At 52.8% G+C, this 25,533-nt stretch overlaps 3 protein-coding genes across 8 annotated transcripts in view; 1 reads left to right on the top strand and 2 right to left on the bottom strand.

Annotated features, from left to right (window-relative positions):
- Positions 1-16,411, bottom strand: part of USP28 (ubiquitin specific peptidase 28) — a 28,393-nt gene extending 11,982 nt beyond the window's left edge. The window contains exons 1-12 of one of the 6 annotated variants that reach the window (XM_014259825.2): positions 16,276-16,411; positions 14,872-15,017; positions 10,658-10,822; positions 6,175-6,252; positions 5,791-5,920; positions 5,174-5,294; positions 4,837-4,999; positions 3,814-3,900; positions 3,241-3,378; positions 2,743-2,816; positions 2,183-2,259; positions 1,917-2,065 (exon numbers count right to left, since the gene is read on the bottom strand). In XM_014259825.2, coding sequence (XP_014115300.2) covers positions 1,917-2,065; positions 2,183-2,259; positions 2,743-2,816; positions 3,241-3,378; positions 3,814-3,900; positions 4,837-4,999; positions 5,174-5,294; positions 5,791-5,920; positions 6,175-6,228 — 993 coding nt within the window. In that variant the 5' untranslated portion in view covers positions 6,229-6,252; positions 10,658-10,822; positions 14,872-15,017; positions 16,276-16,411. Of the gene's footprint in view, positions 1-1,916; positions 2,066-2,182; positions 2,260-2,742; positions 2,817-3,240; positions 3,379-3,813; positions 3,901-4,836; positions 5,000-5,173; positions 5,295-5,790; positions 5,921-6,174; positions 6,255-8,925; positions 9,049-9,540; positions 9,620-10,657; positions 10,823-14,871; positions 15,018-16,275 lie in introns of those variants that run through there. The other 5 variants (XM_088066853.1, XM_088066854.1, XM_014259822.2 and 2 more) reach the window with 5 other exon arrangements.
- Positions 14,655-20,224, top strand: LOC102103152 (5-hydroxytryptamine receptor 3A). The gene is made up of 9 exons (XM_088066858.1): positions 14,655-14,721; positions 16,619-16,782; positions 16,921-16,965; positions 17,299-17,408; positions 17,989-18,158; positions 18,379-18,539; positions 18,777-18,987; positions 19,121-19,354; positions 19,519-20,224. The coding sequence occupies exons 1-9, from the start codon at positions 14,655-14,657 to the stop codon at positions 19,815-19,817; spliced, it is 1,461 nt and encodes a 486-aa protein (XP_087922984.1). The 3' UTR covers positions 19,818-20,224.
- A 2,119-nt stretch (positions 20,225-22,343) lies between these two features.
- ZBTB16 (zinc finger and BTB domain containing 16) overlaps positions 22,344-25,533 on the bottom strand; it is a 54,735-nt gene continuing 51,545 nt past the window's right edge. Inside the window, exon 6 of the mRNA XM_005531089.3 lies at positions 22,344-25,276. Within this exon, the coding sequence (XP_005531146.1) occupies positions 25,047-25,276 (230 nt within the window). The 3' untranslated portion in view covers positions 22,344-25,046. The remainder of the gene's footprint in view (positions 25,277-25,533) is intronic.

The raw sequence follows: 25,533 nt of genomic DNA, 5'->3' as shown, positions 1-25,533 counted from the left end.
CTATATGATTCAGACTGTCTTTAAGCACTAAATTAGGTTTTGTTTGCAGAGTGACTAGTCAGAAAGCCAAATTTTACAAGTTAGAAATTTATGCTTCCATTTTACATTTTTACTGTGAAAAAGCCTCATAATTGCTCTCTACATTACTTGTCATTGCCTGATGCATCCAGCATGATGGATTATTAACAAGTTCAGCACTGAATTTCACAAATTAGCAGAGGCTACACACAATCTGCACATCATCTAAGAGCCCCCAAGAGAGTTCTTTCCTAAGGCAGATCATATGCAGTGATGAACAAACCAGGAGTCCTCCTGCAGCACCAGAATCCTTATTCTCTCTCAGTCTACTTGCAAACTACTTGATTTAGGGGATTCAGAGAAGACTCCCAGCTAATTTCTGTAGCTTCATACACTATTTTAGAGTTAGGATGAAAGAAAAATTCTCAGTTGAATTTACACTTCCTCTCGCTCTTCCTGGATTCACAACAACTTCCAGCATCCACTGCCAGAAACTTCCTTCACCTATCTTAGCTCGGCACCACCCACTTCATGCTCCCGTCTGGACTCAGGATGAGCACACTAAGCTCAGATTCCTTTGTGGAATTCATGTCAGATATGCTGCGACAACAAAACTCCCGCACACCAGAGCTTTCTAAAGAGCAGCCCATAACCACAAAGAAGGAATGATTTATGCTCCCATAGTCTGGGAGAAGTTTCTGTTAATTCCACTGCTGCTTTGACTTTCAGTGCACTTGCCTAGGTGCTCAAAAGACAAAATCACCCTATTCCCTATGTCCCCTATCATGCTACCCTTTACCAACCACATCCTAGGAAGTGAAACTAAGATGCACAATTTTCCCAGTAAGACTTCTCAGAAATTAAGGCAGAGCCTTTTCCTCCTATCTGTGCAGACAAAAGAATTTAAACAGCTCCATGATCAGTCAAATTTCCCTGAATTTTGGGACAGAATTTTGAGGAACTAAAAAGCTTGGGTTGAAACCAACCTGCCTGATGAGCTCCACTGTGCCTTTGTCTCCAGTGCCAGCCAACACCAGCTTCACCCACATCATGCCTGTAAAGGCACCTGAACTGCTTCAGGCAGAAACCAGGAAAACCCACAACATTTGAGTCCAGAGTCAGAAGAGGGCTCCCCTGCTCAATACTTAGTTTCTCCTTTGCTAGTTTAAACCACAGCAACACAATTTTCAGACATTCTCAGAGAACTGAAACACTCTTCCCTGCTCTGCCTACACCAGATACCCTTGCCAATGTTGTTTCTTAGCCTATCTTCAAGCTAACTTTTGCTGCACTTACACACAGAGGATGCTGAATGTAATGGTGCTGCTTCCCCCTGCTGCAACTAAATTTTTTATGATTGGTTTCTGATTAGTGAGATTAAAAAAAGAAATAAAATCATCACAGTCAGAACATAAGAGTGAAATCAAGAAGAAAACCCCCAAACTGTACACAATATAATAGGGAGAAAGAGACAAATTCCAAATGGCATACCATGGAGTTAAGCACTGTACTTTTACCCTCCGAAAATATGGAGGCAGTAGGTCTCCCCCTACTCAGGTACAGGTAGGCTTCAACAGAAAGAGAGAGACTTGATCACACTTGATTCAGAGGCAGACGTTGACCTTTGCAATTTAAAATAAAGTTTTTGAACTGGTTACATAGGACAACACATCTTTATAAATCAGCGAAGTCTTAGTGTCTAATCACACTTAGTGTCTGACCACCTAACACTAACAGACATTTAAATGAGATTCCAGGTATCCAGAAAATGTTTTGTATTCAATTCTTAGAGAACACCCACAGTTGCCATTTAAAGTTCTCAGATTACCCCTGCACTGTGTGTGCTGCACTCTTCTGCCGCAGGAAACCAAAGGCTTGACAAAAAAGGTCCAACTAACCTCCTGTCCATACTTCACTGACTGAGATGCTGCTGCCTCATCCATCTCTCCCTCCACCATGGCTCCTTCCAAGCACTCATTCAGGTTCCGGTAACCATTTACCTGAAGGGGATACTGACCAAAGGTCTCAATCTTGGAAAAACTGTTGCCTGCATGATGGAAACCATACAGAAACCATGAGCTAACTCAAGAGAACAAAAAATCCTGGTTAACTCCAAAACACTCACAGGAGTTAAAAAGCTGAATCTACCAAAGCCTTAACTCACCCTCATGGACACCCTCAGTCAGGAAAGTCCCGTAGAAGAGCTGCACCATTGGGTTTTCAGATTTGTCCCCAGGGCTCCTGTTTCACAGAGCAAAAGCACACTTTCATTTGCAGCTGGAGGCTGCAAAAAAAACCTCAAGTCATAATCTAAAAGCCACTGCTTGGGGGCCTACAGGCAAAAGTACATTTTTCTATCCAATCAATAAATTAAGAGGAAGCTTCTCATTAATTTCCATATTCCAAAGCACATTATAACACACTGGCAAGACTGGAAAAAAAAAGTTAAGTGACAGCTTCTGAAAGAGAGTTTCAAACTACCAGAGTTTTTCTGTTCATCAGGGCTGCTGAGCTCCCTCAAAAGCTCATTTACTCTGCAGGCCATATCAGCACTGAGTGAAGTCCCACACTCGCCAACAGGAGATGCAGACACAACATTTCAAGCTTACTAAGCCTCATCCACAGGAAACAACGAACACTCATTTGCTCAAAATTTTCACATAAAGTCCTCTCATTTATTAAAACTCTCCTTAGGTCAAAGTCCCGAGACCACAGAGAACTCACGTGACATTCACAGTGAGCTGGAATGCGTCCTCCAGCCAGTCCAGAAGTTTGTGCGTAAATTCACTCACATCTTGCTAGAGGAGAGACCAAAGTGGAGAGTCAATTGTGACGCCCACCAGAAAGTGTTTCCCCAGTCTGCTGCTGTCACAGGCCCACTGAACACAACCTGACTGGTGCTGCTGGACCCACTCAGCTGAGCTATGTGAGACCGGAGTGCTGTGCTGATTTGGACTGATAATGAACTCTGCTCATCTGAACACTAGATCAGAGGAAATTATCGCGATCGCTCCCCAGCTACGCAGATGGCACCGGGTAGAGCCATGCTACGCTGGCTGCTTAATTAGCACGCATGTACATTCTGCTCTAATGACACAGGGACAGCTGCTTGTTGGCTGGGAAAAGGCCTCTGAAAATACCAGCACGATGAGGCAAAATGGGGTTGCCGTAGCTGTGACTGCTGGTTTGAACAGAGCAAAAGGCTTTTCAACGTGGTTTTACCTGGGGTTGCTCAGCTGATCTAAACACATCCCTCAAGAGTTCCAGTGCTGCAGAAGGGTCTACGAACTTACGCCATGTCCCCAGCATTAATGCAAACAGACACTGAAGTTCTTGCATGAATGCAATGTTTCTTTTCCCCTGCATTGCAAAAAAAAGAAAAATCAAAGCCTTCCTGCAGCTCTAAAATGCATTACCTTAAAACTTAGTGCTACTGAACACCACATACACATATCATAAAAGGTACCCAACCAGCTGCACACTGGCTCAAATACCAGTTTTTCTACCATGCATGCAAACCAATGAGTAATCTGGAGCTACCAAAGAAGTTTTATGGGAAAAACATTTCCCCACGCAGCAGTTAAAGGCTCTAGAGGACAGGGGTACAAGAAGCAGCTCTTTTTTTTGCTATCCTGATTCTGTCTTTGAGAATTTCCTGAATTTATATTAAAGGTAGCCAAATGATTTTAAAGCTACAGGTCTCAGATGGCCCCAAATTAAATCTGGTTAGAGAAAGAGCAGAATGCTACATCACAAAAGAGGGAAACTTGACAGTGTTACTGAAACAAAACTTACAGTGTGACTATGACAACTTTCAAGCACATTCTGTGGGAGAGAGTACCCAAGGACCAGCCTCCGGAATTCTGGCAACTGAAACAGAGACTGAAAGGAGACGAGGGGTAAAGCTTGGTCAGCACCTGCAAGGATTGGACTCACTGTAATCTGATGCACTGTTTTCATTCTGACTTGACAGGTTTCTTTTGCAAACTTCACATTCCCCATGGTCTCATGTCACATATTTACAATGTGAGCAGCCCCCGTGCTGCACCAGCACAGAATCATAGACTTCACTAGGCTGGAACAGACTTTTGAGATCATCAGCACATTTGTACCCACCCAAGGACAAAAATCTCATTCTGCCATTTCTAGGATATATATAAACTAGGAAAATCACTCTAATCCTGCACAGGCAGGCTCAGAAAAGCACCCAAAAAGCCATGGTGAGAAGAACCCATTTTTAGATTTCTTCCTTCCTCTCAGAGCTGAAGACAAATGATTAACATCTTTCTGCTGATGTGAAATGGTTAGGAGAGACAAATCTGCTCAGTTCCACTTACTATTGTCTCTTCTTCAGATCATTACTAATAATATATGCTGCCTAGTTGTTTATTTGTCCAAGCATCTATGTCAGTGTATTCCATTAACTGAAATATGATACACCATGTGTTATTGAGCCAACAATAACTGCAGTAAAATTAAATTATCAGTTCACTTTGCCAGGCAAGCTTCTATCATTTCAGCAGGCACTTGGCCATTGCTGCAGAACTCCCTGCATACAGACACACAGATCCTCTGTATCTGTAGCTATTTTTAAGCAAAGCCTATTTAACCGCTCTTTGGCTCTTTCTGTACAGGCCCAGAACACAGCCCAGTCACATCACATAAACCCAGAAGTTTCTGTGTTTGGGCAGGCTCACATTCTGCATACAATGACTCCCTCACAGAACTGCTGCATGTTTACTTCTAACTGAGAAACATTCTGACTCCAAGACCCCAGCAAGTTTGAGATTAGAAAAAGAGAACTTTTTTGCAGATTACCTGTATAACAGCACTAAACCAACACGTATTTCCAATATTTTTCATTCCAACAGGCCAGTCATCCGCTCTTCTCCAGTCATTCTGTTTGGGGTTCTCTCCCCAGACTTCACAGCGTTTCCTTTTGGAGCGGTTTTTGTTTTCAGCGGAATGGGCGTCCTGTGGTCTGTCACAAGAGATAAACACTGGGCTGTAAAACACCTCCCAGAGAGCTACAGGAATCAAACTCCCCTCCAGCCAGTAGGTGTCCACCTGGCAGGTGATCCATGTTAGTTCTACAGTTACCAGCTTCAGAACCCATTTATGGTATCTGGGAAAACCAAAGCGTGGGGCCACTTACAGTTCCACTGACCTTTCAGCTGCATCCCTTTCCGCAGCTGGAGCTTTCGGTGATTCCAGTGGTCTGACAGTGTCTGTGCAGAGGTTGTCTTGGTTGTGAGGGGCAGGTACAGCACTAACATCTAGAAGTGGAGACAGCATTCTGATCAGTTTTCCACCAGCAGCAGCAAACATTGTCTTTAAGAGGAAATTCTAGAAAACATCACACTTCACAAATACGGCTCTTCAATCAATACAAGCAAAATGTTATAGCTCAGGTTTTAAACAGAAATCCCTGTTCAGATCATGCCAAGCAACCTAAGAGCCACTAAGTGAGCTGGATGAGAACAGGGCAGAGCATGCAGCTGTGCCACTACCCAGATCTCCTTACAGGCAAATTCAGAGCTTAAGAAAACAGTTCAAAGCTCTTGAAATAACAAGACAGGAACACCAGCTTTTTAACTGTGATGTGTCACCTCCAAACATTAAAACACTACTAAGTGATCAGCAGTGGCAAAATATGCACCAGAACAGAACCTGGAGGGATGTACTGCTGGCAGAAACAGGGAGGATGAATATCTCCCCTCTGAGTTCACACAAGCATGTGAAGCTGTAGGGGTGAGCAGAGGTGAAGCTTACCCTGTGGGAGCTTGCCCACCACGCTCCCTTCCCAGGCGGATGGCTCTGCAGCAGCTGGGCTCTGCACTGGCTCTGGAGTGGGGTCCTCTGTCAGGAAGGTGACTGCTTCCATGAGATCTCCATCAGCAGCCTGGTAGAATGATCGGGGAAAGCAAAGCACCAGTGAGGAGCAGAACAGCAAAGGATTTACCCTTTGCCTCTCATGCATCCAGGATGATCCTGGATCGGTCTCACAGGCCATTTTAACAAGGCCCAGCTCATCATCAGCTGACAAACACACCAGCAAACACCTGTGTGCTATGCTGGGTGGGAGCCTGAACTTGCCTGAGGTTTTGGACAAAATCAGAGCTCCCTTTCCCCAAAACAATGGCAATATAAGCAAACCTTTAGAGCAGCAAGCAGGAATGCTGAATCCTGAATTCCTGTGATCTCTTTCATCTGGCTTAAGAGCACCTGGCAATCCTATGCACAAGAAATAAAGAAAGCTCATGTGAAAAGGTGACCAGGATGGACATCAAGCTGTTTCTGCAAGGCTTGCTGAGGGCACAGCAGAGCACTGCTTCTTTCCTTCCTTTCTGCTGCCAGACTGACACACAAGCCCAGTCACACTTGCTTAATGCAAATACCAACATCAGCTTGAACATCGCACTCAGGTTTTTTCCCTGCTAAATTCACAGACTAACATTCAACCCTTCATATCCTCAGGAGAATGCAGGCAGGCCTGGGAGGGCAGGCCACCCTCACTGTCAGCTGTGGGATGTGCAGCACTTGTGGTGGGAAGGGGCTTCCCCACCCCCGAGGCAGCAGCATGTGCAGCAGGACATATAAGGCGGCCGCCTGCTCCCAGGGCACTGTCAGGAGCTATTTTCAGTGTGGTGGCACATGCCACTTGTGCATGTCACTTCTTACTGACAATAAGGTGTCAGAGCAAGGGCCCAGGCGCCTTGATTGCTCCTCCTTCCCACTCCACACCAATCACTTGAGGTCTGGTGAGACACTAGCTGCTCAAGGCCCCAAGCTATGGTTCACAGCCTTTGGCCAGTTCAGCCACTTAAAACAAATGATTACAGAAATTCTCTTTACCACACTTAAAAAAATCTTTGCAGCCTAGGCTTACCACAGGGTGGTCACTGCACATTGCACAAGCACAAATACCCTCACTGAGTGACTACCAGGAGAAGCAGCTCTCCACAAGGAGCCTCCCAGCACTGGGGGTCCCACCACCCTGTTCACGGCCGCAGTTCAGCTGATGCTGCTACCGACGGCTCGGTCTGGGTGACAACTGAGGTGTAGCTCCATAATGCTGGCATTGCATGTGGTATGGGGAGGACATTGCAGCAAGAACAACTGCTGGGTCTGTGTTGTGTGTCCTGATTTACAGAGGCTGCTGAGGATCCTGCAGTCAGCACAGACCAATCAATCCCAGTTCCCTGAGATCACACTGTTAATTAATCTTAACCAGCAAAGCTGCAGGCAAATAAACGCAAGATTCTACTTTCACCACTGAGAAAAAATTCAAAATGCTTCCAGGCCACTAGAGCACAAATTCCACCTGGTGAGTAATGAATCAACTACTTTTTTGAGGCCCCCACCCATACCAGTGATGGATGCTACTCCACACACAAACACAGCATGCACCTGTGTCAGCTGTTAAAACAAAAAACCTCCAGATTATTTTTGGTGGCAATTCTCTTGTCAAGTTATTCATGGTAGTCCCATTTAAAATACTGTTGCTCAACTTTCACAAGAGAGAGCACATATGTGTGTGCAAACCCCCTCGGCTCATCCCACACTCTTTTTATCCTGAGAAAAGCCAAGATGCACTGGGACACCTGAGCACCCCCAGGAGGAGCTGCCCGATGAGGAGCCAAGGCTGAGAGGCTGGGGGCAGGCATACTCTCACAAAGGCAAACCACTTGAATCATGTTGCTAATTTTGCTGCCTTAGCGCGTGCTGTGCATGTCGGCTGACCCCACCTTACGCCGCAGGGCAGATTTTTCCAGTGGAGAAAAAAACCCACAAACAGCCTTACTAATACACTTCATTACAATAATGAAACCTGAGGCAGGACAGGGCATGATTTTCTGGGGTTCTTCTGTTCCAGCAAAGAAAGAACTCACAAAGGCTGTTGTAAGCATAAAAGCCAATTACTGATCCTCTGTTCTAAACTGCCATTTAATATTTCAATGATTTCTGCGTGCTTTTATTCAGCTTTTGAGGAAAGGTTTGTGCTAACAGCAGAGAGCTTATTCTGTACCACTTTTAAGAGGGTTATGGCTGCCTGGCAGCCCACAAAAGCCACTAGGAACCACTCTCAATTCGTTAAGATTTTGGGGAGTGAGCATGGTTTTGTTGCCATAACTAGTCTGGTTATTGCTCTCTGAGGTTGTGCGCCATGGGGCTATAAAACAGGTTCTGTAGCTGCTAATTAACACCAGTGTGATGCCTCTGCTAATACAGCCTGCACTTGCAAACCCAAACTGAACCAAAGCCCTATCTGCTGGAAAAATAACAACCCAAACCCAAATCCTATTAGTATTAAATTACAGCAACAAGAGAGGAGTACAAAACCAAGAGGCTGAGAGGAAGGAGGGTACTATAGATAAAATTACAAGGTCAGCCAAGAATGATGGGAACAGAAAGGTTTTGCTGTTTTCCCTGCTCTGAGGTGACTCACCACCCTTAGAAGTTTGTTTTGATGAGAAACTGTGAACAGGGAAAGGAGCAAATGCAGAGCAGGAGTTCAAGGGGGTTCCAGAAATAGCTGCACACAAGGAGGAGGAAGGCTGCAGCACAGAAAAGGCATGCAGAGCCTTGGCCTTCAGCCTCTGCACCTCAGCCATGCCTTTTATCGTGGGGGTAAATGGATACGGAGAGGGCTGGAAACCCACAGGCGATGGCAGGAACAAAGCCATAGCCAAGTTCCTAGCCAAGGCTTTCACAAACCAATATCCATCACAAGAAGAAGCAGCAGGCAGCAACCTTGTCCTGCATTAATGTGCACAAGATGCACACAGTGAACACTGTCTGGTCACTGTCCCCACAAGACCAGGGCATGGTTGCTGCACCAATGCCACTTCAAACGCACAACCAAAGGCCTGACACCCTCATCCCATCCCACCCTGTAACTCTGACCTCTCTGAAACGCATCTCTCGGGTCCTAAGAGCACAGAGATGCTACAGAACAGTGCAGACCCCTGTGTCAATTCGGGATGGTCTGGGCTTCAGTCCCCCGAGCACTGACACAGCCTCGCGTCCGGGTCCGGGTCCCTTCAGAGACAATGTACGCAGAATCCTGAAGTTTGGGAGCAGCGGTTTTCGTTAAGTTTCCCCAGGAGATGCTGCTCAGCGGCGGGAGCACGCGTTTCTGCTCCCAGCAGAGGAGGGGGGTGTCTGAGCGCCCGCCCGAGCCCGTTCCCGTGGTACCGGCGCACCGCGCGGAGCCGAGCCCGTTATTCCCAACGAAACGCGCGCGGCCGGCACCGCTGCCCGCCGGGCCGGGGCACCGAGAGCGCGCACAGCACAGCGGGGAAGCGCTGCGGACCGGCCCCGAGCGGCCGCGGGCCGGAGCCCCGGGGGGCAGCGGGGCCGGGGCGGTGCGAGGGTCCCTCCGGCGGCCGCCCCGGCCCCGCGCGGGGATCGCCGCCCGCCACCCTCCTCGCGGCCCCGCCTCGCCGCGGTCCCGCCCCAGCACCCCCCGCCGATCCCGCACTCTCCGCCCGCCGCCCCCGCCCGGTCCCGCGCCCTCACCTCGCCGCCGCCGCCGCCCCGGGCCCGCAGCTCGGCCGTCATGGGGCCGCCGGCAGCGGCGCCGTCCTCGCACAGCGCGCACGCGCGGCCGCTCCGGTTCCGGCCGCGCCGCCCGCCGGGGCCGTGTCCGGCCGTGCGCGTCCGGCCGTGCCCGCCCGTGTGTCCGTGTGTCCCGCCGCGTGTCCCGCCGTGTGGACGGCAGCGTTCACCCCCGACAAGCCCCCGACCATCGCCCCGGCCGCCGAGCCCGTTCTCCCCCGTCCCCACCCCGACAGCCGGGAACACCCGCCCCAGCCGGCGCTTTGCCCTGGCTGCGCCCTCCTATACTGATAAAAGCGAATTATTTTGTTTTAATTACAGCAATAATAACACCCCCTCCCCTGTTTTGGTCCTGCGGCTGACACCTGTCCGCCTGTGCTGGCCCGGTGCTGCCCGGCGGGAGATGCGAGCAGGACTCCTAACGGAGGATGCGCGAGGGGACAGGGATGCTCCAGGGCTGGATGCGCCCTGGGAAAACCTCGAGGAAAAGGCTCAAAACAAAGAGGGGCCGGCACCTGCTTTCGGCTCCACTCCAACCCGTGCTTTGTCGGGCCTGGGTAAATCATCAAGAAATAGGCATTTTTCAGATTTGCTGAGCCAAAGGGCTCTGTGTTCTCTGCACAGCCGGATTCTTTCTCTCAATAAAATGATACTGAAATGGAGACGTCCCAGCGAGGGGCACGCGGGGGCTGTGCAGGATGCAGGTGCGTCTGTGCAGACCCCACCGCCGCTGGACCCGCGGAGGAGATGTGGCTCAGGCACCTGGGCAACTTGGCTCGACCTGACGAGCCAGAGAAGCTCAACTCGAAACTGGTGAAAAACTGTCCTGCATCATCAGGAATGTGCCAGTTGCAATCGCCAGCCTGGGTTTGCCCCCACCGAGCGCTGAAGCTCCTGTGACACTGGTGGGATTGGCATTTACCACGGAGCTGTAGCACTGCAGGAGGAAGGGGACAGTAGGGTCAGATGGTGCCACTGCCATACCCTGGTTGCCAATTCTGCTAAAATGCCCTTTCACAGCTGGGTGGTGATCTCCCACACTTGGATTTGTCCTGGGCAGTCACAGACTGTCTCTTACCTTTTGTTTTGGAAGAGGTGTGGGGACCTCAGTGTGGGCTGTTCCGAGATTGTCTCGGTTCCCTGGTTCTCACAGGTACTCCAGATGAGAAAATCGGGAGGCAAGAGGGAGGAGGTAGCAGTGTAGATAAGGTAAAACTGAGGAAGCCAGTGTCAGCCGATTTCCCTGATGTGCAAAGGAAAAGACAACCAGTGAAGCTTAATTGCAACAAAGTAAGAAATTCCACTCATTTTGGGAGCGTGCCAGGCTATTAATAGTGAGAGATAGGGAGGTAGTGCTGGGCACTGTGATTTTCATTCTGGGACCCTCATGCACTGCAGAGGGAATGGTGCTCTACCCAAACTTCATTGCTCAGGTAAGGGTCCCCAGGATTTTCCCACCTTAAAAAAAATATTAACCATAAAAAATCTGAATGTCCCTGTCACAAAGATAAACTCAGACCCGTATTTTTAGCTCCAGGTTTGCCCAGGCTGTGTTTAATGTTTAGCAGCCTGATTAATGCTGTGATAATTAACTAGGGTGTAGAACAATTTGTTTGCAGCATTAAGTGCAGTCACAGCACTGTTATATCCAAGATAATTTACTATGGGGGAGATTGTACACCATCAGACAGAGAAAGCTGCAGACATGCCCTTTCCTCCCATGTCCTGAGAGCCTTCCATACAGCCTTGACTTAGCAAAAGGAAGCAGTAAGTGCTTTAAAAACATAAAACCCCCCCAAACCTGAGTGGACTGTCTCTTGTCCCTGTCCCCTCCAGGGCTGTTTCCACACACTGCAGCATGTCTGATCTCTCCAGCACTGCCACAGTCCTCCATGGATTGAATTTCAACAGAAACAAGAGGCAGAAGACTTTTCTGCAAGACTTTTTCAAGCACAAGGCTTTTACATCGAGGCGGTCATCACGTGCACAATCCCTGCCGCAAACCTGCCTTGGGGATGGGGACTCTTCCAAGGTGGCAGCACATGGTCACAACAGCTCTGGAGCCCACTGCCTCTCTCCCACCCAGTGAGCCTCTAGCATAGGTCTCCTTCAAAAATAAAAGGAAAAAGGAAAAGACAAAACAGCTGGGTCTGCTCTCAGCAAGGCAATTCTTGCCTGATCTTGGATGGCGCTCAGCCTGTGACACATAGCTGCTGTCCCACTCCGTATCAGCCACATCTCCATTAACAGCAATGGGCTCCAAATACCTTCATGTACTTATTATTACCTGGCTTTAGTGGTAGTGAGACAATGGTAGAATACTGCAAACACCTGAAGGGTGTCTGATGAAAGAGAGGACTTGAAAGGAAGGTGTTCCCATCCCTTCTCTGGGGGATGTAAAAGCATAGGGCTCCTTCACTGGGGTGAGCACGGGCTTGGTATCTGGAATGGGCAATTTTTGGCTTCTCCAAGGACCATGCAGTTTGCACACATGGGACAAAGCTAGCAGCTTCCCTAAATTAAATTAAATTAGCCAAGGGCACCACACTGAGCAACTGTTCACTCCATTTGGTCTGTGCTTTGGTCTTGGAGCTGCACAAGGTGAGTGCCAGAGGGGAGATCCTGTGTGTACCCCTGGCCCTTTGCAGGGACCCAAGAATGCAAGCAAGCCCAAGCATCCCAGACGATCACTGTTCCTGGTGCAGGGCCCCATGGGAGCAGGGGCTGTTGTGAGCCTGGTCGTGCCCATGCCGGCAGCCCTGCCTGCCTGTGGTGTTTATTTCATGTCTCGCAGCGTTAAATCATAGCAGACATGCAATTCGGGGAGTGTGAGGCTCCGTAATGGGCGGCCTCGGGCTCGTGATGGGGCCGGGGCCATCAGGCAGCTGTGCTGCCAGGGCTCCTTGCTGATGCTTTATTGTTTTTGACGCTCCAAACGCGCTCTGAAAGGCGAGCACTGGCAGCCTGAAGGAGAGCTGTTTCCCTCTCCTGCCCACTCCATACCAGCAAGCACCACAATTGAGGCCTCCCTCCCTGTTCCCACTGTGGTCCCCAGCCTGGCTACAACACCCCATCCTGTGCAGAGCCCAGCCACGCTCCTGCCACAGCTCAACAGCCCCCAGCACGTTCCATGGCATGGGGTGGCAGCCGCTGGAGGAATATAGTGCATAATGCTGAGCACCCAGGACTTGTGATGAGGTCGGATTGGAGTGAGGAGGGAATGCAGAGCATCACTTGTGCCATCACATGTTGGTGATCTTGTGCTTGTGTCCCTGTGCTCTCCCCAGCCTCTGAGATTTCTGCTCTGGGCTAAATACCTGCTTGCCCAGCCAGGGAACCTGCTTGCAGCATGGCTGCTCCAGGAGCAAGGCCTGGGTGCCCACCCATCCCGATGCAGAGATGCTGCTGTGCCTGGCTGCAGTGGAGCCTGGACAGGATGCAGGACTGAGCTGTGGGAAGCCCCAGGCACTGAGCACTTCGATTCCCAGAAAAGCAATTACCGTGCAGCAGATTACAGGGCTAATAAAATCCCATTATGCTATTTCGGAAAGTAAATCTGATCTGGGTGCTGCCGATTGATATCAGCCGTCCCACAAAGTGTCCCACAAGAGCCCCCTGCGTGCGCGCAGAACACGAGGCTACAGTAGATCACGCTAATTAGATATCCCATAACAGGAGGGCTGATAGGAACTACATTAAAATCTCTTTAAGATGAAGATGTAAAACCCAAGGGAGAAAATTCAGAGTTAATGATGCTGCAGCAGAGGCTCCAGTGGAGCAGCCCACGCCCCCTTGGCCTCATCCTGCCGGCTGCAGCTGCAGGAGGCTGGAGGAGAGGGGGCAGAGCGGGGCAAAGTCTCCAGCACCACGGTGGCGCTGCCCGTGATTTTCATTACCCAGATTCAATAAGGGGAGAGCGCTATGAGCTGCTGGCGCTCCCTGGGAGGTGACTTGCCAGCCACTAACGGAGCTGAGAAATCAAATTAGCCCCGGCTCTGCTCTCGCTCTCTTCCTGACACCGCTGTTGGCAGCCAAGGGGGAGTTCATCAGGGCCCTGCACTAATTCTTATCTCGTTTAAGTGACTCCATGCCGGCATCTGATGCAATTTGCTCTACACCACTGCCGCAGGCTTTGGTCCCTGCCCACCGCTTCCCCAGGATTTCCAGCACCTGGCAGCTTTGCGGGGGCATAGGCACCTGCAACACACACAACCACAACGTAGACGTACAGGAATACAGAAGATTATAGTGGCTTAGGGTCGAGGGGAAGCTCCCCTGCCAGGCAGGGGGTCACTGCCCAGCCCAAGGCTATGATGCTGTGACATGGAGGGATGAATGTGCATCCTGAGCAGGGCACTCACACACACGGGTGGACACCGAGGGCCTTTTGACTCTCGATAATACCTGACCAGGCTTTGCTTCTAGTCTTGTTTGCATTTACAGCAAATGTAAATTTCTGCGGTGCAAACGGACCCCAGTGTGCAGATCGGAGGGGCTGGGGGAAAGCTGCTGCCCCAGGCAGGAGTGCCAAAGGCTGGCTGCACATGCTGCCCCCACCTGCGACTGTCAGAGCTGCTGTCAGTGGGACAGACCCACCTGCCGCAGGGTGTGAAGGGGAGCCCGGTACGTGCAGAGCTCCCCTCTCCCTTGCTGATGGGAACCCACCTTGTGTCAGTACCACATCCCTGGACAGCCTCCTCTCCCCTGCCTCTCAGAGGGTTTTGCCGTCTTTCCAGCTGCTGAGGATCTCCTGGAGCAGCCCTGGCACCTGCAGGACCCCCTGCCCCCATCGTGCCCCCCACTGCACATGGGCATGATGCTCGTACCCCGAAACCCGCTTTGGCACAAGCAGGCACCCGGGCAGAGGACGGGGAAGCTCTTTGGAAGCTGGGCGGGGGTGGGGGGATAGCTGGGTGGGCCCCACTCGCATCCTCCCAGCCTGAAACTTGATGCAGAGGGAGAGGCTGATCGCGAGATTAATTGGGCGTTCTCAAAAACCCGACGGCGGGGGGAAAGCCACACAAGTGCCGCCTGCCTCCCTGCTCCGCTCAGTGCTCCGCCGAGCCGGCGGATCCATGGTGCCCACGGCTCTCGGGGTGCTCCTGGCCCTGCTGCCGCTGGCCTCGACGCTACAGAGCCCAGGTAAGGTGAGGGACCCATGGGCAGGGCTGGGGAGCTGAGGCAGAGCGGGGTGCTCCTGGCACGGAACAGCACCTTCCTAGAACCGTGCTGCGTGGCAGGCAAAGGCTGCTCTTTAGGGAAACCTTCATTCCCTATTCGGAAGTGACATACCTGGGAGAGCTCCGGTGTAGAGCCTGGAGGCGCATCCTGCCGGGGTAACATCGGCAGAAAGGCAACGTAGCCTTAGAACCCAGCTCTGCTCTGTGGGTTCATAACTGCAGGATCTTGAGGTACTCGAGCTGTGCCAAGAGCCAGCCCTAAGGACAGAGAAAGGCATGGGGGTCTCCTGCCAGCACTCCACTGCCTGAGAGATGCTGCCTGAGCCCCCTGCCCGATGAAGGGCTTTCTCCAATATAATGTTTAGTCCCTCATAACCTAGAGCTGGGTTTTGGGCACGATGCTGTGCCTGTCGTTTGTAATTGCAACTCTGCAGTGCAAAATTGATGGCCAACATTTTTCCTTGTTAATCCATTATTATTTTCTCATCTAACATTCCTGGGAAATAGCGCAAAAATCCTTGAGCTGCTTTGCACCAGCCCAGCTGAAAGTGTTCAACGGGCTAGTGACTCAAATGTCTGGATAGGTCATGTAGCTCCTGTCACCCAACTCCCAAACCTTCTCCCACCATTAGCACATCACAGGTGGCAGAAAAGGAGTGGGAACAGTGATACTCTCACCCTAGCAATGCTGACCAGGAGTCAGGAAGGGCTGTGCAGACAGATCCCCCTGTGTTAGGGCTGTGCCAGGGTTGTGCTGAGTTGCATGAGGTGAGTTGTCAGCACAACCAAAAAGCATCTGAGGGGAACCCAGCCCAGTCCTCCCTCTGCAAAGCCATTTCCCTGCTGCCAAAGCATCCTGATGCAGATATAGGTGGCGTGGATGTGAGGAGAAGAAGGAGCAAGGAGGAGTGCAAGCGTGAGCCAGCTGCCACCAGCTGCAGCCAGAAAGGCCACTTGGCCCAAGCCGTGGTGATGGCAGCGCCTGTATCACCCTAAGTTCCCTCACCCTAAGTTTTGCCTCTCCCCCATCTCACTGCCTCTGTTAGTTCATGCCTGCCTGGGCAAGCATCAGGCACCCGGCTGGCTCCCCAGTATTACCACTCATGAGCAATGTCAGAGGGGCTGAGGCTGCTGCTTTTTATTTTTTTACCTTATAATACAGATTAAAATTCCCTTCCAGCAGCTTTTCCCAAGTTCCCATAGATCTATTCCAATTAGTCTCTTCCATTATGTTGGAATTGGACTCTGAGGCTGGGTGTGCTGCAGAGCACAGCCACAAGTGTAGCACTGCTGTCCTGGCCCAGCTGTGGTGTTCCAGCTGCCTGGCAGTGAGGACACGGTGCTGAAAGCAATTTGCCCTTGGTTGATGCTGCTGGCACCAGTGAAGGGAGTGTTTTCACAGGAAGCAAACACCAAGATACCTAATAAATGAATCCTGGTTCATCTCTAGCCTTCATCACCTCCACCTGCTGAGCAAAGAAATGCCCCTGTAGGGAGTGCATGGCATGAAACTTACCCAGGGGCAGTGTGTCCCTTGTGGCTCCCTGCTGCTGCTGACCTGGCACTTGCCCAGAGAGGTGAGGGCTGGCAGCTGTGCCCTCTGAGGCTGGGGAAGATCACAGCGCTGACAACCTGCACAGCACAGGATGTCAGTAACATATTAGGTGATGGTTCTGGTGTCCAGGCTTGTTCTCCATCAGGATGCTCCTATTTAGGTTGGATGGGAAACCCCAACTGGTAAGTGAGAGCAGGCAGCTGGCAGCATCCTGCAGCGCATGGCACACCCCAGGGTGATGGCAGCCGCTGCCCCAGTGCGAGCAGCCTCCCTCACTCCCTCCCTTTCTCCCTCTGCTGAGCAGGTACCCAGCGTGGGGGATGGATGCCAGAGCCCTCCGAGCCCGCCCTGCAACGCCTGGCCCACTACCTCCTGGCGCACTACCAGAAAGGCACCCGGCCTGTGCGGGACTGGCGAACGACCACTAACGTGGCCATCGACCTCATGGTCTATGCCATCCTCAGTGTGGTGAGTCCTCTGCTCCCATTCCGTGTGTGTCCGCAGGGAGGGGAATGGTACCTGGCCTGCAACATCCTCCCAGCATGCTCTGCCCATCTTCCTGACTGTCAGTGCCCCCATTCTGACACCATCCTCATCTTCCTACAGGATGAGAAGAACCAGGTGCTGACCACCTACATCTGGTACAGGCAGGTGAGTAGCCATGAAACCTTGCCACTTCCTTGCTGGCCCCCCTAGGGGTCAAGCACCCCCAAACCCCCATGTTTTCCTGTGAGAGAAGTGTGCAGTCCTGAAGGAGAGCAGTGAGAGAGGAAGCACATTCTGGGGGCTGGCAAAACCTCTGTAGCTCATGAACCTTAAGGCTCAGCTTTCGCGCTCCCTGTTTTGCACTGTTGGGTGTTGTGCAAGCTGAAGGATAAGTCTTTCCTCCCTCCCATGGGGAGCTTGCTTGCTGTTAGCCTGGGGTCTGTGTGCTGGCAGAGTGGAAGGACTTCACCCACCGAGTCCCCTCTCCATTGTCCCCAGCACTGGACAGATGAGTTCCTCAAGTGGGACCCAGCTCACTTCGACAACCTGACGCAGATCTCCCTCCCCGTAGAGAGCATCTGGGTGCCCGACATCCTCATCAACGAGTTGTGAGTGCAGCCAAAGTCTCAAGGGAGATAGACCGGGACTGGAACTCCCTCACCTACCATGGGCACGTACTGTCCCATGCTTTGTATTCCTGGCACAGAGCTGGCAGCCTCCCCACATCGGGGAGCTGCAGATGGGGATTGGCTCAGCAGCTGGGCCATTTCCAATGCTGGCTAACCACGACCGTCAGTAATTACCCTCACTGTGCTGGGGGTGAGATCCAGATATCAGGGGAAAGGCTTTGTGAAGACAGTACAATGCAAGGGCAGCTGCAGAGCTGCTGGCCCTTTCCATGGAGCTCTCTGGTGTCCTTCCCACTCTGTGGGGGTTTAAGGTGTTCCCAGTGCCTCCAGAGGGCTCTGGGACAATGACATAGACACTTCTCAGGCTGGGAGAAGGAAGCAGTCTGGGCAGTGCAGAGGTGATGTGAGGCAGAAATGCCTGCAAGGGTATTGCCAGAAAAGCAGAACAGGGGGAAAATCCCTGGCTCTTGGGCAGTTCCCCCGTGAAATGCCACCTGGCAGAAGGAACCCCTGCCCAGAGTTCTCTCCAGCCCACATCTTTGTCCCTCATGTCCCTCAGTGTGGATGTTGGAAAGTCCCCACATGTTCCTTACGTTTACGTCAGCCATCACGGGGAGGTGCAGAACCTCAAACCCATCCAGGTGATGACTGCCTGCAGCCTGGACATCTACAACTTCCCCTTCGACGTCCAGAACTGCTCTCTCACCTTCACCAGCTGGCTGCACCACAGTGAGTGCCGGGACGCCCGTGGGGAGGGGACTCGGGGGAGCGGGCAGGACCTCTGCTGGGCCGGAGTTCCGTGCAGAGGGCAACTCGTCCCTCTAGATGGCCCCAGCGGATCGGGGAAGCGTGCAGGGAGGGCAGGCACGCAGCCTGGTGTGGAGGTGCCGACAGTTGCCGGGCTTTGGGCAGGGTACCCCTAGTTCTCACCTCTCCTCTGCCCCCCCAGTTCGTGATATCAACCTCTCGCTGTGGCGTCAGCCAGAGCTCGTCAAGTTCGACCGAAGTGTCTTCATGAACCAGGGCGAGTGGGAGCTGCTCTACATCCTCAGCCACTTCCAGGAGTTCAGCGTCAAGAGCAGTGACAGCTATGCTGAAATGAAGTTCTACGTAAGAGCCTTTGGACACCGTGTTTCTTGGGGATGTGGCACGAGGGAAGGGACTTGCCCCATCCCTGTCTCTGCTCTGTGCTGCAGCTCCTGCCTGCAGGTGGGAGGCTCCTGCTAGTGAGCCCTTCCTCTGTCTCACCTTAGTGCCCCCATCATCCTCACCTGCCTTGGCAAAGAGCCACACCAGCTGAAGGCATCGTTTCGACCCTTCACGGCCTTGTCTGTCTCTGTCCTGCAGGTAGTCATCCGGAGACGCCCCCTCTTCTATACCGTCAGCCTGCTGCTCCCCAGCATATTCCTGATGGTTATGGACATTGTGGGCTTCTACCTACCTCCCCACAGTGGTGAGAGGGTCTCTTTCAAGATCACTCTCCTGCTGGGCTACTCGGTTTTCCTCATTATTGTATCCGACACATTGCCAGCTACTGCCGTCGGCACCCCGTTGATAGGTATGGTGATTCTGCCATGGCAGTCATGGGCAGAGACCACAGGGCCCTGAGAGTTGAGTAGGAAGGATTTGCTTGGGCCCGTGCTCTGGGCACGAGCTTTTGCAGGTCACTCACCTCACTGATGTCTCTGCAGGCATCTACTTTGTGGTGTGCATGGCACTGCTCGTCATCAGCCTGACAGAGACCATCCTGATTGTGCGCCTAGTGCACAAGCAAGACCTGCAACCCCACGTCCCTGAGTGGGTGAAACACCTGCTGCTGGAAAGAGCCACCATCCTGCTCTGTATCCGGGACAGGAAGACATTCAGCCAAAGCAGGACACAAAGCTTGGACACCTCCAGGCAGGTGGAGAACAATGACAGCACAGGTAAGGGTTGCACAGAGAGGGTCTGTGGGAACTGAAGGAGTCTAGATGCTCTTACACTTACAAAACCATTCTTTGTATGGTGGACTGGGTGCCTAGTTCACCCTCACAAATCCCAGTTCCCCATCTAAGCAGGTTTTTCACATTTGCTTCTCTTGATCTCTCAGCCAAGCCGACCCCCTATGTCTGTGAGGACCCCCGGGAGTGCGGGGCAGTGGGGGGCACGAGGTCTGCACTGGCCTTTACTGGCCGGCCGGAGGGCTCGGGAGTGCTGCAGGAGGTCCTGCACGAGACCACGGCTATCCGCCAGCTCCTGGAAAAACGGGAGGAATTCCGTGATGTCGCCCGTGAATGGCTGCAAGTGGGCTACGTGTTGGATGTCCTGCTGTTCCGGGTGTACTTGGCAGCCGTCCTGGCTTACAGCATCACTCTGGGCACCCTCTGGTCGGTGTGGAGGGATGCCTGAGCAGTGCCCATTATTCAGAGCGGGGGACGGGGGACCTCGCTCTGGCGGGTTCTCCCTGGCTCTGGGATTCGCCAGTGTCTGTCGACCCAGACGGGCGCATCCCTCACGTCCCTCAGCTCCGCAGCGGGAAGGCGGAGCTGAGCAGGAGCCCCCCGGACCCCATGACCCTGCCCAAACCTCTCTCCAGGCTTCCCCTGCCAACCCCGGGAGAGCCCACGGCCCGGCCCGGCCACGGCCGCGACTTCAGCACCGCGGACAGCGGCCCCGCCGCCCGGCCCAGCATCGGGGGATCCCCAGCGCCCCAGGGGCATCGCTGTCCTCGGCTCCCCTGCCCCTCACCCCGCCTGCTGCCTTTATTCCCTACCCCGGCCCCCGGGCACACCTGCCCAGCAGATCCCTACCACGCTTGTGCTCAGGAGTTTTAGCAAAGTGGGAGAGACGCAGTGTCCGGCCGCGGCCAGACGGGATGTCAGCGGGACTGACTCCGAGAGCACGCGGTACCAGCAGAGATGCGCGGGGCAGGACTGCCATCACACCTGCAGTAGGTGTCCAGCTCTCGCTATCGATCTGCCCCTGCCAGGACAGAAGCACAAGGCAAAGAGGAGAGGAAAGTGCTACAGATGCCATAAGGGCCCATCCCATGCTCTAGGAGCATCTCTGCATATGGGCCTGCAGGTGATGGAGGACAGGTGGGTCGACACCACCTGGATCTCCAACATTTGCCCTCAAACCCACCAGCCCCAGAGCAAGACTCCCACTCACCATCCCAGAGCCATCACCTGCAGGAAAACTTACCTCTGAGTGACGGGGCCTGAGGATGGGTGGAGTGGGCTCCTGCCAGTGCTGGCCCGCACTAATGCGCTGATGGTCTGTAAGTGGCTGCCTATTGATGAGGTGTCCAGTTAAAGAGTTCGTGAGACACTAAATCAGCCCATTGATCCTGCTGAGATCGATGGTGCTACAGACCTGATCAGTGCAGCGGGCAATTAACACCCTCTGGAATGAGCTGCCTTCATGTAACATCAAACGCTCCAACAGACAAATCCAATGGGGCCATTGACCCGGGTGTGCGATGCCACCCAACCCATGTGTTTGATGAGGGTACTGGGCAGCAAGACTCCTGAGCCAGCCTTGCCATCCCTGTCCTGCCCACCGCAACCGCGATGTCCCCCAGGGCTGCACTGCAAGATGCTCACCTGTGCTGCCGTATCCCATGGAATGTTTTGGTCCTTATCTTTGTCCTCCCTGTGCTAGGAAGCCGTCGTGCACCCAACCTAACCCCCTCAAGCACCTCAGCAGTCCTTTTCCCTGGAAGGACAGGCTGCCCATGCTGGAGGAAAGATAGATTCTCCCTTTGCCCTCTTGCTACTTTGGGAAGTGCTGCATGTGGGAAAAAGTTCCAGGCATCTGAGAGAAGCCTGGATTTTCCTCTTTAAAAAAAAAAAAATAAAAAAAAAAATCAATAAATCTGAATCTAATCTCCTAATAAAGGTTTAATGAGGACATAATGTTGATGGAACAGAACATTGTTGCGGCATAATCGCTCCCAGCTGCTGTGCGAGCGTGCACACAAAGGCCCGGTCCTACCGCGATTTCCCCGTTATTATAACAACGCCTTTGTGCCAGGCTGAACGCTGGAGAGGGGCTTCGCCCCCCTTTTCCCGGGGCGCTGCAGCCCACAGGTTGCTCACAGCAGGACCACCTCTGCTTGCCTGAACCTGGACCAAAGTTCCCCACTACTTGCCCAAAGCCTTCCTGGGAGGCTGTGCTGGGGAGACTGGGGGAGGCAGGACTACCATCAGGACCTTGGAATGGACACACAGCCCCTCAAACCTGCTGGGAAATACTGGGGCAGGGCATGAGCCTGGCCTTGACACCGGCACATGCCATCCACCCCTGGGAAAAACGAAACGATGCTCTGCACTTGGCTACTCCAGCTGTGCTGTAACAAATGTCTAACAGCACCACGAGGCCAAGGCCGGCGGTGGGCAGCACGCGTTGGGCACAGGCACGGCTGGGTGGTGCCGGCAGCACCCGCTTGGCCCAGCTGCAGCCTGCGGTGTTGTGCGGTTTGCCACAGCACAAAAGGAGAGCAGGCGCTGCCGTTAATGTAGTCAGTAAATAAATAAAGGAGGGCTTAAGCTTAGTGTACAGCAATCAGTCGGGAACTACAGGATAATTAACACAGCGGGGGGCCGGACGGCTCTGCAGGCAGGTTTAAATGAACGAGTTCACTTTCATTGAGGCAAACTTGCTCTGCTCCCTGGTGAGCCACATGGGCAGGCGGCAGCACGGGCAGCGTGCTGTGGATGCTCCCTGCCCATGGGAACACTGACAGTCCAGGGAGACCCCCCCACTCCCTGGGGCTGGTTTAGGGATAGGACCTCCTCAACTTCCCCCGCAGAGCAGGCACCCCCAAACTCACCACTCGGCTCACCCCAAGCTGGTGGAATGCATCCTTCCTCCACCTCCTCCTCTTCCTCCTCCTCCTCCTCTTGACTGGCACAGGAATGGGAGACAGCAGGCTGAGACAACAGAATTAACTTTATTGGTTGTTTTTTTGTTTTCTAACTGCAGATTCAAGGTATACAACTGAACATTGCTATTTTCCTTATGAGACTTATAAATAAAAATACAAAAAATGTTCACTACAAAAAAATCTACCGTTAGTAGGATGTAAAAAATATTCTCTTTGCTATAGAAGGCACGAACTTCACTTAGTGACACATGGAGAGAAAAAAACCTGCAGCAGTATATTCTTCTTCTTTTTTTTTTTGTCTTTTTTTTTTTCCTCTGTCAGAAACACTGAAGTCTTACAAAGAAATGCATCTGAATCTACACAGAACGAAGGCAGATGCAGAGAGCTGCAACTAGGAGACACCACAACTGGGTTTTTTTTTTTTTTTTCTTTTTCTTTATTTTTCAGGAAACTTTTAGCTAACGGCATCTGTGGCTAGAGGACAGAAAGAGGACTCGCAAGCAGAACCGCAGGGGAGCAAACGGTGAGACAGGAAAAGTCGTACAAAAAATAGGAGCCGATAGATACTCTGAGAAAACCAAAGGGGAACTTGGGCACCTTCTGCGCCCGGGCTCAGAGAGGTGCTGAGGTAGACGGAACGAGGACAGCGACGGACCCGAACCACGAGCGGCAACACAGAGCAACGGGACGGGCAGGCGGGCGCTCACAACACTGACAACAAGCCAGGGGAGAGGGAACCCGGGACCACGGGGCCCCGTGCGGCGCTTGGTCCTCACTGCTATGATACACATATATATACTTATATATATATATATGGAGGGGTGGCGGGGGCTGCGCCACAGCCAACAGTGCGGGGACGTGCGCCCGGGATACAGCAGCATCACTCCAACGCTGACCCCAACACTGTTGCAGTGGGGGCTGTGTCTCTGAGGGAGAGGGATGGTGAGATGGAAGGGGAGGTTAAAGCAAAAAAAAAAAAAAAAGCCACATGAGCTCGGCCACGTGCTCCGTGGCACCCATGTCTGGCAGTGCCAGGACACCACGGGGACCTGCCGTGCACACGCCAAAAATTGCAGCAACTTTCTGTGTGAAAGAACTGTTTTCTTTTTTTAATGTTTTTCTGTTTTTTTCTTAGGCACAACAATTAAACAAGCCGTTCTCCACAGTCACATCCCAGATTGTACAGCAGCGGTGTCCACCCTGCGCAGAGCAGCAACGCTCCCATGCGCAGAGGCGCACACACACGTGCAAAGCCGGACTGGGGCACGAGGGAGGATGCTGCTCCCACAGCCGTATCCCTGCTTGGCACCAGGAGAGGTGGGAAGAGCACCCCAAACCCAGAGGGGCCATCAGTGTCCCTCCAAACTGTATCCAGACACTGTTCCCCCCCGCCCCCAGTCCCTTTTCCCCCCTTTTCACCCAAACGCAGCAAAATGACAAAAAAAAGAGCCACGGGATGGAACCACCAAGCCCACGGCTGCGCAGGAGAAACACAACAAAAACAAACACAAGAGGTAGCTTCAGAACAAACACCCCCAGCCCCATGGGGCCAGGCAAAAAATACCAGTTTTGGTAAGGATAATGCACAACAGGAGGCTGGCAGGGACACCACTGTCCCACCACCTCTCCACCACCAATGCTGGGCACGTGGCTGGTGCACCCCAGCCATGCCACCCCCTGTCCCTCCCAAATCAATAAAAGCTCATGAGGTCACAAAAAAACGAGGTAATTTCAAGTAAAATGTGCTAAACGCGGAAATATTCCAAAAGAAAGTTCAAAAAAACCCAAACAAAAAGCAAAAAAAGTGGCGAGCAAAGCCGCCTGCCACTGGGCACCCCTTACTTGTGGGCTCCTGCGGCTGAGGGCTGGGCAAAAAATCCCATATTGGCACCTTCCAGGTGCCCCAAATCAGCAGAAGTAAAGAGGATCCCTGCATTCGGAGTGATGCCACACACTAACAGCTCCACCACTGGCACTGACTGCACATCACCAAACCAACTGCATCTCCCCACGGGGGGCTTCACCCTTGCCTCAGGAAGGCAGGGAAGGAGGGAGAAATGCATAGAGAGGTCTTTGGTCATGGGGAGAGCAGCAGCCTCCTGTGCCCCCTGAGCCCACCTGGACACCAGGCAACACCTCAAGGCAGCCTGGCTCACAGCTGGCTCCCTGTCCCAAACACCTCCTCTGGCCAGGATCCCCTCAGGATGCTCTTGGCAAAGCACTTGTGGCTCACAGGGCACTGTCCTCTCCTGCCTGTGATGATGCAGCCTGGGAGCATGAGAACCTGCCAGAATAGGGCCCAAGCCCCACATGGGAGCTTGCGTCCTCTGCAGGGCATCCATGGCCGGGTCTACACAGTGACAGAGGACACCAGGAATTAAAGCCTTCCCAGAGCACTAGCTGTACACACACTTTCAGGGAAGCGCCTCTTTCCTACATGGTCTTCCCAGCAGCACCAGTGGCCAATGCCAAGGGTGACAGAGAGCCTGGCTGGGGGCTGCAAAGGGTGAAATCTGCCCTGCAGCAAGGGTGAAAGGGCAGCAGGCGCATGAGCAGCTGGGACAGCAGTGTGGATGGGGCTGGGGAAGGGGCCGGTGCATCCCCTGCTCCGGGATGAGCTGCAGGATCCTTCCGGCGAGAAGAAACGAATGAGAACTGAAAACAAACAAGGCCATGGATGCTGCGGGTTTGGTGGGATTTTCTTGCCCAGTCATCTGCCACTTGGCCCTGCTGCCCCTCTGCCTCCTCCCTTAGACGTAGCAGAGGTAGAGATAGGTCTTCTCTATCCGCCAGTCGGTGGGGATCTCCTCTGGTTTGTGGCCCTTCATGTGCTTCTGCATGGCGGAGAGGCTGGGGCAGTACTCCAGGCAGATGGTGCACTGGTAGGGGGAAGCGCCATTGTGGGTCCGAAGGTGTTTGATCATGGCCGAGTAGTCCCGGGAGCGCTGGTGGCACAGCTTGCACTCGAAGGGCTTCTCGCCTGTGGGATATGGGGATACAGGGGTGTCAGCAGGGGCCCGGGGCCTCGGGGTGCAAATCAACTGCCCGGCATCGACGCTGCCGCAGTGGGCACAGCTGATAACCAAGTAATGAACAGCAGAACCAATGGGACTATTGATCCCCTATTTACAACAGTTACGTGCCGGCGCATCCAGGGTTTCGCTATCCCTGGCTGCTGCCCTGGTCCACATGCCAGCCTTTGCGCTGGGGGACCGGTCTGTCATTGCCAGCCTCACC

Source organism: Pseudopodoces humilis, chromosome 25 (assembly GCF_049639895.1).
Source record: "Pseudopodoces humilis isolate 2021_Gansu_Grassland_sample_001 chromosome 25, ASM4963989v1, whole genome shotgun sequence".
Lineage (NCBI taxonomy): Eukaryota > Metazoa > Chordata > Aves > Passeriformes > Paridae > Pseudopodoces > Pseudopodoces humilis.
The sequence above is the reverse complement of the archived record's forward strand: the minus strand, read 5'-3'. Positions and strand labels throughout refer to the sequence as shown.

Excerpts from the sequence above, each read along its gene's own strand:
- LOC102103152 (XM_088066858.1), top strand. The coding sequence starts at position 14,655 with ATGGTGCCCACGGCTCTCGGGGTGCTCCTGGCCCTGCTGCCGCTGGCC. Across the intron at positions 18,540-18,776 it reads ATGCTGAAATGAAGTTCTAC|GTAGTCATCCGGAGACGCCC; the intron begins GTAAGAGCCTTT and ends TCTGTCCTGCAG. Across the intron at positions 19,355-19,518 it reads GGAGAACAATGACAGCACAG|CCAAGCCGACCCCCTATGTC; the intron begins GTAAGGGTTGCA and ends TTGATCTCTCAG.